We start from the raw sequence: 12,462 nt of genomic DNA on the forward strand, positions 1-12,462 counted from the left end.
TGAGTCTACACGGATTTTGTCTCTTATTTTCCTTAGGTTGGGAAAGATAAATCAGCTCAAGACGTATCTTATTGAAATACAGGTGCACAGGAAGTAAAAATGTAAAGGAACAGAGAACGGTGTCAAGGGGGTTCCCACCTAATTATTACCACAAGGATAACTTGAAAACAAGTAAGGGATATACGCTAAATCAAGATTCTTGGTGTCATTAAAATCTGCTTTCAGGACTCTCAGTAATCCTATATTCTTCCTTCCCTCCCTTAAAAACCCTAAGGACATAAAAGGGGCTACAAAGGGAAAAGTTAAAAAAATCAACAAAGATAATTTTCTTCTCCTAACTAAACTTTCACATTACTCTGGGGAGGCCTGACCAGTGTGGTGGGGATAAACTATATTTTCTTTTTCCATCACATGCATTTCTAAGCCATTTGCTTAACTGAGGGAAGCATGCAAAGGTTGGTGCAAGAAGGCAGATTCCCAAATAAGTGAGGTCCCTTGACCAAGGAACTGCTGTCTCCCACTTACCCCGAAGTCTCTTCATTCGGAGTGAGGCCAAACAGGCAACAAGACTGATTTTATGACCCTTGGGATCATCAGGAACTTTTAAGAATAGAGATGGCTCTAAAACATCACCCATTCTGCCACTCTCATCTGAGAGCTGCCCTTGGCCAGCAGCTGGCACACCCTGAAGCAACTCCAAAGAGCTGCTCACAGACTTCTCAATGAAGGTGGGCATCAAGTATTATACATTTTAAAACTGCAGAAATAATCAGCAGAATGAGGATCTCAGAACACAAAATCCTTGTCTTGACAAAGCTATTTTAAGTCAGTGCTCCCTAGAGGAGTGATTTATAGAATTGGTGCCATCGGTACCTTGTAGATTTGCGACAGGACTGCATCTGAAACTCGAACGTTCCCTTTTCCAAATCTAAAATTTAACTGTAATCCCTTAAGTCGCTGACAGGTCAATGATAAGAAAATCCCTGTAAATCTGCATTTCTGGCCTAGTACATAAATTAGGGCTTGATCAATTTATCCTGATTTCCATCTACATAAACTATCTAATAGCTATTCCTTTTGCTTATAAAAAGAATTATCTCATTTTAATAACTAAATGCAAAGAAACTGAATTCTTAACTTTTTTTCATATAAGGTAACAAAGAAAAACCCTGTATGAGAGTACACAGCCTTGTATAAGATGTGCTTCAACGTAGATAACTATCAGATTATGTCTCCTAGATATTCTTTTCAAATTTTTCTTTTTTTCTATTTTTAAAGGTAACCCGATTCTAAATTAAAATCTGAAACACAAACATTAACTTTTTTTTTTTTTTTTACCAAAACACATTCAAAGACTAAAAAATACAGCAGGTCCTTGAATAACATCTTGTTCAATGTCATTTCATTATCATGTTGTGAGATGCCATAGAAACATAACTCTTGCTTATATCAATTAACCTATGATAAAACTGGCTTTGTTTTATGTCATTTTGCTTAAAGTCAAAGAACCCATAGAGGACATTAAGTGAGTACTTGATGTAGTTAACAACTGATGAATTTGTAAGCCAAATATAATGGAGAACCAAAAAAAAAAAAAAAAAAAATCCACAACTTACATCTGCTGGAATTTGTAGCTCTTCTTTCGTGTATTTATGGACTATCTGAAGTAAATCCTTTGGAAAATATCCAAAAACACGTCCAACCTATATAAAAAGAATGGGCAAAAGAAAAACTATCAATCAAAATTCTGTACAAGAAATATAAATGAGAGAAATGTAAATGAGAGGAAATACACAAATGGACAGGCAGATATAATCACAGAAATACACAGTCACTATGATTACAGAGATTTTTAATCTAATTAAAATTAAGCAAATAATATTGCAAAGACAACTTTTCTAAAACCACTTATGTTTTCTTTCAATACTCAGCTTAATGCTAAACACAGGGCATAAAGTTAGGTTTTGAAGTAGATAAAAGATCTGCACAAGAAAAGATTGTTGTATATTATGTGATTAAAACTCTGCAAATCAAAGCTGATTGGAAACACAATTCCATATAACCTCTAGCAAGAATTTTCCTGCATGTTTCATAGCACTGCTCACAAACCAGTACTTATGTCTCTCTTAAACCAATAAACACCATTCACGAAAATTAGTAAGTAAAAAATATAAAATTTCTGAAATGTATTGACCAACACAACAAAAGGCGAACAAATATTTATTGATATTTATGGATTGTACTAGCTTTTTCAAAAACTAGATTTTCCAGGTATTTGGGGAGAACATAAAATTCATACTAATCTACACATCAGCTTTAGTTTTATGCAGAGTAAACCTCTGTAGAAGATGATCCCACTTATCTACAGCACTAGCAGCTAAGGTTATACTAGGAAGCATGTCCTCTTGGGAAACATACACTGCCTGTTACTAGCTGAAGTCTGAAAGAGTGTTAGATCTCTTCCCAGTCATTCCAGAAGGAGGCTGATAGGCGGATCAAATGCACAAAAAGAAAACAAAAGGCTATCTTATCGCTAACTCCTAAAATATCCTCATTATGAGTGCTCTTGTTTTATCTGGCAACTACCTGAGAGCCAGTGTTGGTGGTAGAGTAGTGCCTTGGAGATTAGATAAGCCAGGGCAATTAAAAACTGCCACATTGGCAGTTGAAGTCTGAAATCCTCAGAAACCAAAAAAGCTGGTAGGATGAAAACTAAGAAATAGAAAAGAAGAATCATTTGAAAGCCAAGGAGAGAGAGTTTTAATTTCATAAAGTGTAAGGGCCACAAAATGAGAGAGGAAAGTGAGGGAAAAGATCCTTTTCTCCTTCTCAGAAAAATTTTATTTAGAGATAATGTGGAAAAGAGGAAAAAAATCAGATCTGTAGAGAAAGGAAATACATTTATCTTTGTGTTGTCTTTGCTGTATAAAATTTTATTTTTATACTGGGTGGGGTCCCTTCTTATGACCTGACCCCTCCCCAGAATGTTGCAGAATCATGGGCCCTCGTTACCAGAAATAATTTTTATAATTGGTTTCCAACTATCATCCCTGCCAGGGAACTGCTAATGATTTGATTTGGGGGGGGGGCGGGGGAAGCAAAATATTTTTTCAAGAGAACAAATTCTGCATAGCTACTATTCGAACAAATGTCAACGTCACCGCCCTGAAAGGAAATATTCAAAAGCAGCGGTTCTCAACCTGTGGGTCGCGACCCCTTTGGGGGTTGAACGACCTTTCACAGGGGTCGCCTAAGACCATCGGAAAACACATATATAATTACATATTGTTTTTGTGATTAATCACTGCGCTTTAATTATGTTGGAACTGTATTAAAGGGTCGCGGCATTAGGAAGGTTGAGAACCACTGTTCAAAAGGAAAATGGGCTACACATGGGCTCTTCCATTTCAGAGCTTTTGATTTCATAGGAGCTAAGACAGCACACACACTAACTGCAATGCAAAGCAGAGAAAGGGGTCCCACAGGCAGTGCAAACACAGTGTCCCCTAAACAATTAGCAGACGGCAAAGACCCTGCTGGCCAGGTGCAGGGGGGAGTGCTTCCCACAGAAGGCAGGATGAGAGTTGGGCCCAGAAAGACAGCAGGCTTTCTAGACACGAGTCAGGTGGTGAACATGAGTGTGGAGGTAGAAAAATGCAAGTTGAGCCGAAACCGGTTTGGCTCAGTGGATAGAGCGTCGGCCTGCGGACTGAAGGGTCCCGGGTTCGATTCCGGTCAAGGGCATGTACTTGGGTTGCGGGCACATCCTCAGTGGGAGCTGTGCAGGAGGCAGCTGATCGATGTTTCTCTCTCATCGATGTTTCTAACTCTCTATTTCTCTCCCTTCTTCTCTGTAAAAAATCAATAAAAATATATATAAAAAAAAAAAAAAAAAAAGAAAAATGCAAGTTGAGGTCACTTATCCAAAGGCTCACACTTGACCACCAGATTAAAAATGTAGCGTAGGGACATGGAACAAACTCTCCCAGAATAAAGATTACTAAGAAATCTCATGTGCTAGACTTGAAAAAAACAGAATAGATTCTTCTTTGTAGCAAATGATTCAACTGGGATTCTGCCTAAATGCAAGGACTGTCCCTGCCCAGTTGGCCTTTGAAGATTCCTCCCTGGGAATCGGGAATGCCAACAAAATCAACCTGCTTTTCCCCATGGAGGATTCTCAAGCCTTATTTTCTGTTGTTTGTTTGGTGTTTTATTGAGATTGAAAGCTTTCACAGTTGGGACTGGATATTTCTCGAAGTTTGGACAACCCCAAGGACATCCAGGACTGTTGCTACTTTCAATAAATACATAGTCCACACATCACACTTTTTAAAAAGGACAAGAATTCATAAGCCTCCCAATCAGCTCATCCCAGTGAATCTCTTCATTCAAAACATCACAGCATGATGCACTCACTGTTTGCCATGTCTGCTATCAGGACAACCAGGGAACTGGGTGGAATCGAGCTGCTGGGGGGAATACTGGCAACAAGTGTCCGAAAAGCAGGAAGAGGATGACCCAGAAGTTGCCAATAAACCAAACAAGAAGGCACACAGTGACAATGACACTTTGGTTTTTTAACAGACTAAGAACAGCACACATGATTAGGTAACTGTTCCCAGAGCTACCAGTTTTTCAAATATTCATAATTTAGTAAAAAAGAAATGTACACAAGACCAGCTTTCCTCGTGAATGCCCGAAACCCTATCTCGCACATAGCTTACAGGAATAAGTCTCAAACCCATGAGTCCTTTCGTTTGAAAGCTACGGAATTTCAGGCTGCACCATTTCATCCTTTGCTGTGTATGGTGCATGCATGGCTGAGAAGGTCTAGAACGTGATGCTGAGGAGCAGTAGCTGGAAGCAGTTCAGTTCTATTTAGGAAATCTCTGCTGAGCCCCTACTCTGTGCCAAGCCTGCTGCCTGCTGGGGACACACAGCAGAGGACAGGTTAACGCCATCCAGACCCCAAGGAAACAGTTACTTAAATCGACAGCGCTAAACGAGCCCATACAATCTCCGAAAAGAAAACATGTCATTTTCCCCATCTTCTTCCTGGCAGAATTTGCACGTGTCTCACCATGTCTGCAGGTTCTAAGTTGCAATCCTTTTCTTTTTCCCGAATAAATCTCTTTTGGTGATGAAAAAGGAAAAGAAACGATGTCAAATTTTTACTTACAGTTCCAGCCCAAACTTCCGGCGAGGTCCCCGCCAGTTTATAGTAGACATGGACATGGTCTCCTTTTTTAAAATTCACAAAACGACAATCTGGGCCTGTAAAGTCTTCCAGAGCCTCAGCCCGGTACATCAACACTGTATGTAAAGAGAGCAAAGAAATAACCAGAGATCACCATTTGACTTGCACAGCCCATATTGATTGATCAGGAAATACAGGAACCCACTGCAAACAACTTTCTCCGGTACTGTCTGCAATCGATCACTTTCAAGTCACATGCTCCAAGCATCTAAAATCTTTAGAGCTTTATCATGATACATCAGGACATCGCCTGCAAGTAGACAGGGCAGAGGGAAACTCTCACTGGTTTTCTTTATGGAAAATGCTGAGAAACAAAAACCAATGTGTCCACCACCACCAAAGGCTGGTCTCAAAACTCTTGGTTCCCTCTCTAACTTGCTAGTCCTCGATCTCTGCTGTTTCATAATCATAAAAAAGCTTCATTTTGCAACTGGGTAAATTCAAGGGCAGATGCTGACTCGCTTAAGCATGGCTGTATGCAGAGGTAGTAGCCACTGGGGAGAGCACCCAGGAACCCCCAGGGGGTCAATTAACTTGAACTAACCACGAAAAGGCACTATTTTTATTTAAGTGGCTCTAACTGCTACCACCCCGCAGTAAACACTGTCATTTGTGGCCAAGTTGTTCTTTCCTTACAATATCTACGTAAATCAATGGGAAAGGATGTCACACCCTATGTGGCAGATCCAATCACATTACAAGGTAATGTTTCCTGAAGGTAAAGAATGTTTGCTGGAGCCAACATTAAGAAGGTTTCAGAACCAAGTTAAAATAGCCTTATTTACCTGTTGCTATAAACAAAACCAAAAGTGGACATCACCTGTGGCAGGGATTAAGCAAAACTTGTGAATACTGTTCAGTAGTTGCCTTCAGTCTTAAAATGCAGGACTTAAATCACATCCCCATCCGATCTAGAAACTGGTGGAAGTATTTTTCTTTTTGTTGGCCAAATACACAGTTTCGCATATAAGATGAAATGGACAATAAATGCAATTAAGTAGCAGAAAAAAAGGAGGATGAAATGGAAGTAATTACTTTTCCACAAGGCAATTAGCAATAAATACATGAAAACGTATCTTTATGTATTTGAGGGACAAACATAAAGGGGGTTATTTGGATTTTGAAGCTAAGAATCTCATTATTTTAATGCATGCCACCAACCTAATTCAGATATAATTGGGTGAGAGGCCAGACGGAAGGTGACAGGCAATTGAAGACTGGGGACTCTACGACAATTGGAAATAGCAATGTTTCTCTCGGTCCCCTCAGGACAGATCATTGAGGATTTCTCATCATAATGGGATGACACCATAACGCAGGCTGTAGAACAGCTATCTGAAAGCACATGAGTACAACAGGGCCCCTACCCTGCCTCAGCTGCTTCCTGCTGCGCTTGGTGACATCTGGCTGGACACATGCCATGTGACCACTTACGGGCCCTTCCAATACCTCATCTCCTACTGAGGAAGCATCGCCATGTGATTCTCCAGGCAACGGGTCTTGAGGAACTCAGGTGGGATTGCGCTTGGAAGCACAGAAGAGCGGCTGTTAGCCACAGCCAGCCCCGCTTGCTAATAACCCGGCTTTGCTCAGAGAGAAAACTACAGGAAAAACGGTGCAGCTGCGCCGCTTGTGTAGCGTTTATTTACATGGGCCCCAGGGTTACCTCCAGGAATGGCGCTCCAGGGATACAAACTCCAAATGATGAAACTGGTTTCTGAATAACGCCACTCTGCATAGAAGCAGCTAACCAGTAGGCCCATGGCCTTTCCAGAAAGATCATTTTCTATACCTTCTGATTACTATTTAGGAACCGCCTTTTTGGAAGAGGTTATTAGTAAGTTAAGGCTATTTGGGACCGGCTGGGAGACTGCAAGGCTGATCTTGGTTCAGCAAACACGTAGCCTCCGAGATCCCAACAACGCAAGGGGCTAAGGCTAAAGCTGGCTGGGTTTATGCAACCCTCGGAGTAGTGAACATAGTATCACTGTTACTGTAATAGTCCTCTCCATCGGAGAATGAAGATCTCTCTCTCTTACCCATCGCGCCCTCCCCCCGCCCCCACCAATCTGAGGCAGGGGAACAGTTCCGCTTCCTGCACAGAGACGAGGAGGCTGTGGGGTCCCAGGTGGCCGAGGCAGATCCTCCGACACTTTCAGAGCCAAAGACTGTGGCCTTGCTGGCGCCCTCCCCGCCCGGCTGCCGGCAAGACTTCAAGCACCGAAATGACAGGACTGAAGCAGAGCGGGATGGAGACCCTGGAATGCGCCGCGTGCCTGGACTCTGAGGCTGTCCCAACCCCAAAACTCCAGTATCCGTCCAAAAGGCGGCATGCGCCCCAATCCGAGCGAAGCAGAAGGGCCCAGGGGCAGCGCCCTTGCCGAAACCTATCATCAACGTGGAGCAGGGCATCCGCCCCGCGAGCCCGAAGCGCATCTGCCCGCGGACAGCACCCACCCGGTCCCGCCGCGGGGGCAGGAAGGCTCTCCGAGGCAGCGTGGGAAGCCCGGGGCCCGCGGCGCGCCACCCCAGCTCCCATCGGAGCCGGGCAGACGAGGGGAGCGGACGCTGGAGCTGCCCCGGGATAACGGGGGCCATCGCCAACCCCCCCGCCAGTCCCCCACCCCGATCAGCAAAGGAAAAATGAAACGGCGGCAACAAGTGGGAGGCGCAGACCCCGCGGCCGGGGCCTGCTGGCCCGAGCGCCCGCAGAGCCGCCGGGCACACACGCGGGGACCCCGGGCTCAGCCCCCGACCCCCGGCGCGGCGCTCCGCCCTCCAGCCCGGCTGCGCCTCCCCAGCGGCGTGCGGGCTGCCCCGCTCCCGCCCCCGCGCGGCCCGGCCCCGGCGGCCCTCGGGCACTCACTGCTGCATTCCTCGTCGGCGCAGAGCTTGTGCGCGGAGAAGCGCCGGCCCGTGTCGGGCTCCAGCCGGCCCGCGACCCGCCAGGGCAGCCCGAGCAGGAGCAGGCACAAGGGCAGCCCCGGCGCCGCAGCCATGTTGTGGTCACCGCGGGGGCCGGTGACGCGGAGGCGGAGGCCGGCGGCGCCAGCGGGCGGGGCCAGGGCGGAACGGGGGCGGGGCCGGGGCGTGTAGGGGGCGTGGTTAGGCGCGAGGGGCGGGGCCGGGGCGGGGTTGAGCTGCTGGGCTGACACGTCAGCACGGGCCCCGGGAGCGGATGAAGGGGGTCTGGGAGGACCACCCAACTGCCTTCTCCGCTCTCCCCGCACCTCCGCCCCGCGACCTTGGGTCCCTAACCTCCCACCTGTTGGTGCGATGGCGCGAGGTTCTCGAAGCCTCTCATTTCTGACCCGCACCCCCATTCTTGGTTTGGTACCTCCTTTTCCCAACTATGAAATCCCACCCGCGGCCTGACACTGTTCATTCCTGTTTGGAGGTTCCATCCCAGGCACCGGAAGGGGGAGAGAGTGGAGTGGTGCGTTGGCGAGGTCATTAGAGCAGATGGCGGGTTTGGTCTTTTGAGGGGGCCTGGGAGATGGAGATGGGCAATGGGCGCCCGTGCTGAGACCTGCGTGTGCTGGGGTCTTTATCCATAAGGGATAAAGCTCAACAAATGTGTTGAGCTTCCATTTTATGCTGCCATGTCATGCCAGGCACCGGACAAAATCCTGGGGTGGCGTGCAAAAATATGTAAGTCAGAGACAAGATATCTGGCCCTAAGGAAGCCCCAATTCAGTGGAAACCAACTGGCATAAAAACGACTAATGATGCTGTAACTGGTTTGGTCCAGTGGATAGAGCGTCAGCCTGTGGACTGAAAGGTCCCAGATTCGGTTGCGGGCACATCCCCAGTAGGAGGTGTGCAGGAGGCAGCTGATCGATGTTTCTCACTATCTCTCTCTCCCTTCCTTTCTGTAAAATCAATATATATATAAAATATATTAAAAAAACGACTAACGAATCAATGTCAGAATAGGCGAGAGCTAATGGCAGCTAATATTATTCTCCTTGGGAGAGGGTAAGTTATTCTAAGGCCTTTATATGTATCAATTCATTTAATCTTCAAAACATTTTTTTGGTGTGCTGCGGACTTTTCGTAAGTAGTTCATGTGTGCCACGAGATGAGAAAGGTTGAAAATCGCTGATCTAGAATATACAAAGGACTCTTAAAATTCAATAATAAAAAGACAAATAACCTGACGTGTTATAAACCAGGTTAATCCTAGTAAAGGTTTTGGTCAAAAATAAAAACACTGTGCCCTAGCGAGTTTGGCTCAGTGGATAGAGTGTCGGCCTGTGGACTGGAGGGTCCCGGGTTCGATTCCAGTTAAGGGCATGTGCCTTGGTTGCTGGCACATCCCCAGTAGGGGGTGTGCAGGAGGCAGCTGATCGATGCTTCTCTCTCATCGATGTTTCTAACTCTCTATCCCTCTCCCTTCCTCTCTGTAAAAAATCAATAAAATATATTTTAAAATAAATAAAGGGTTGCGGCATTAGGAAGGTTGAGAACCACTGGTCTAGTGTCAGCCTGTGTGGTCAGTGTCTAGGAGATGGGCCCACCTTTTACACCTGTGCCCAAGGAGCCTCCATGGGCTCCACATCTGAAGGTGGAGAATGACTCTGGATTCTCATCATATTCTTTAGAATGGAAACTCCTACAAGATCAACAAATCTCTCCTACCAATACCAATCATCTCTCTTAGTAAGAATGGGGGGATGGGAGGGAGAAAAGAGCCCTGACACACAATTAGTGCTAAAATGTGTTTGGGTACAAATTCTAAGCACTACAGATTTCAAAGGAGGAGGAAAGTAAATGATAGTGGTGGGATTTGAGTTCAGTCTCGGTGAGTAAGTAGGATTTAGATTCTAAAAAGACAGGAAAGGGTAAATTGAAGAAAGCAACATAAGACAAAACAGAGCAGGAAGCAATTTTTAAAGGACAGGAAGGAGATCTAATCTTTCTAGAGCAAAATGATCCTATTAAAGAGAACTGGGAGATAAATTTGGGTGGCTAGGGTAGTTCAGCTTGTGAAAATCAAGTACAAGAATTTAGACTTAGTAGAGTCAAAGAGAGAAAGCTATCAGACTTTAAGTAAAGGAATCATTAAAGTGAAGTGAACTTTAAGTAAATATCCTGTTCTGAAAGCCAGGAGAATGGAGTTTTGTGTTAAGTATGGCTAGTAGGGTTAAATCCTTCCCCACCATCAAAAAGCATGTCAAAGCCATGTCAAAGGGTATGTTCTACTAGGAGTGAGTCATATGCAAGCCAAGATCTTCTATCAGCATGTTCTGTTTGTCCAGTCCTGGTAAATGTCCCCATTTCTATTGTACAAAGAAAGAAAGGCAAACATCTGAAACTGCCACTAATATATACAGTAAGCTCATAGGTAAGTTCCGGTTTCCGGTTCTGCCTAATTTACCTTGGCGCTATTTTCACAGAAGTCAAATATTTGGTGCTTTGATACAAATGCAGAACAAATTCCAGGGTGGGGCCTGTACAATTCAACTTCCACAGTGTAGGCTGGCTCATCCATTACAGTTTTCAGGTATGAATTACTTTCTTACAGGACAAGAGTGGAGGCAGGGAATGTAGTCAGAAGAATTAAGCTAGCTGTCAGGAGTGCAATGGTGTGACCCTGGCCGAGTCATCAATTTTTCTGTGTCTTAGATTCCTCATCTATAAAATTAGGGCTAAATGTTAAGACTTCATGGTGTTTCTTTAAGAAGCAAATAAGATCACATATTAAAGGTTGCCCATTTATGTTGTTTAAAAATTTAAACAGCAAACATACCTGGCTCTTAGCCAACAGCAATGGTTGATGGTGCCACAAGAGTCTCAGCCAATCAATGACTTGGTCACAAGGGAGACATTTTTAGATGGAACCTACCAGGGACACCTCCCTTCTTACTAAAAGTCAGCCTGGCAGGTAACAACCTCCCAGGCTGTGCTTGGCAGTTCAAAGGCGCCTCCTGGAGGAGATACTAAGAACTGAGAGGAAGAAAATAAGTTCTTTTTTTTTTTTTTGAAAATAAGTTCTTGATGTACAAGCACAGACAACCTGTTAACAGATCACACATCCAGACAAGGCAAACCTTCTGAATCCTCAGCATTTTAATCGACACATTCAGTATAAAATTAGGAACAGGAACATAAATGCCATCACGAAGACTATTCAAGTGTGCATGTCGAGCAATTGCATACAGGAAGAGTAAGAGTTCCCTTCAAGTATAAAAGTATATCCCTATCAAAAGATGAAGAAAAAAAAAGTTCATCCCTATTTAAATATGCATCGGATAGGAAATGATATGGAATGCATTAGAGGATGAATGAATGACATCAAACCAGAATGATTAAATAATGGATCTAAACCTGATATTTCCCTTACGTCTCACTGACTCCCAAGACCAATGCTGTCCAATAGCAATACGATGCCAGCTACAAATTTAAAATTTCTACAAGTGACATTAGAAAGGTAAAACAGCCCTAACCGGTTTGGCTCAGTGGATAGAGCGTCAGCCTGTGGACTGAAGGGTCCCAGGTTCCATTCTGGTTGTGGGCATATCCCGGGGGTGGGGGAGGGTATGCAAAAGGCAGCTGATCGATATTTCTCTCTCATCTATGTTTCTAACTCTCTATCCCTCTCCCTTCCTCTCTGTAAAAAATCAATAAAGAAAAAGTTTTTTTAAAAAAAGGTAAAACAAAGCAGATGAAACTAATTTTAATAATACATTTTATTTAATACAACACATCCAAAGCATTACTGTTTCAACTTGTAATCAATGTAAAATTATTAACAAGGCATTTGACATTATTTTATATAAAATCTTTGAAATCTGGTATGTATTTTACACTTACAGTGCATATTAATTCAGACTAGACACATTTAAAGATAGCACAGCTCAAGAAGGCAGGGATTAAAAATTAACATCAGATCCATACCATATATTTGTACAGATCTGTACATTATTCTGCATATACTTATTTTAAAGAGACGAAAAGCTTAAAATTGTGTTTTAGAATTTAACATATTTAGGCCAAGCTCTTTTGGAACTTTTGCAGAAGGAGAAAGAAGGATGGTGGTTATCTCAAGATCCACCAAATTTTTTTCTTTTTTTGTAATCAGAGGTTGAGATTATTGTTGGGATATTTGAGAATTTCATTGCCATTTCAGATGAATCTGAAGACCTTAATAAAAAGTATAAGATACAGTTATCCTTATGCTCCTAGTCATTAAGTGCTAG

The 12,462-nt window shown here is 43.8% G+C and overlaps 1 protein-coding gene across 4 annotated transcripts in view; it reads right to left on the bottom strand.

Moving 5' to 3' along the window:
- Positions 1-8,265, bottom strand: part of MIA3 (MIA SH3 domain ER export factor 3) — a 34,356-nt gene extending 26,091 nt beyond the window's left edge. For all 4 annotated transcript variants that reach the window (XM_070401218.1, XM_070401216.1, XM_070401217.1 and 1 more), the window contains exons 1-3: positions 8,127-8,265; positions 5,183-5,316; positions 1,617-1,703 (exon numbers count right to left, since the gene is read on the bottom strand). In XM_070401218.1, coding sequence (XP_070257319.1) covers positions 1,617-1,703; positions 5,183-5,316; positions 8,127-8,259 — 354 coding nt within the window. In that variant the 5' untranslated portion in view covers positions 8,260-8,265. The remainder of the gene's footprint in view (positions 1-1,616; positions 1,704-5,182; positions 5,317-8,126) is intronic.
- Between the last annotated feature and the right edge of the window lie 4,197 nt (positions 8,266-12,462).

This window comes from Myotis yumanensis, unplaced genomic scaffold, assembly GCF_028538775.1.
Source record: "Myotis yumanensis isolate MYYU_CA2020_CCGP unplaced genomic scaffold, mMyoYum1.0.hap1 SCAF_22, whole genome shotgun sequence".
Lineage (NCBI taxonomy): Eukaryota > Metazoa > Chordata > Mammalia > Chiroptera > Vespertilionidae > Myotis > Myotis yumanensis.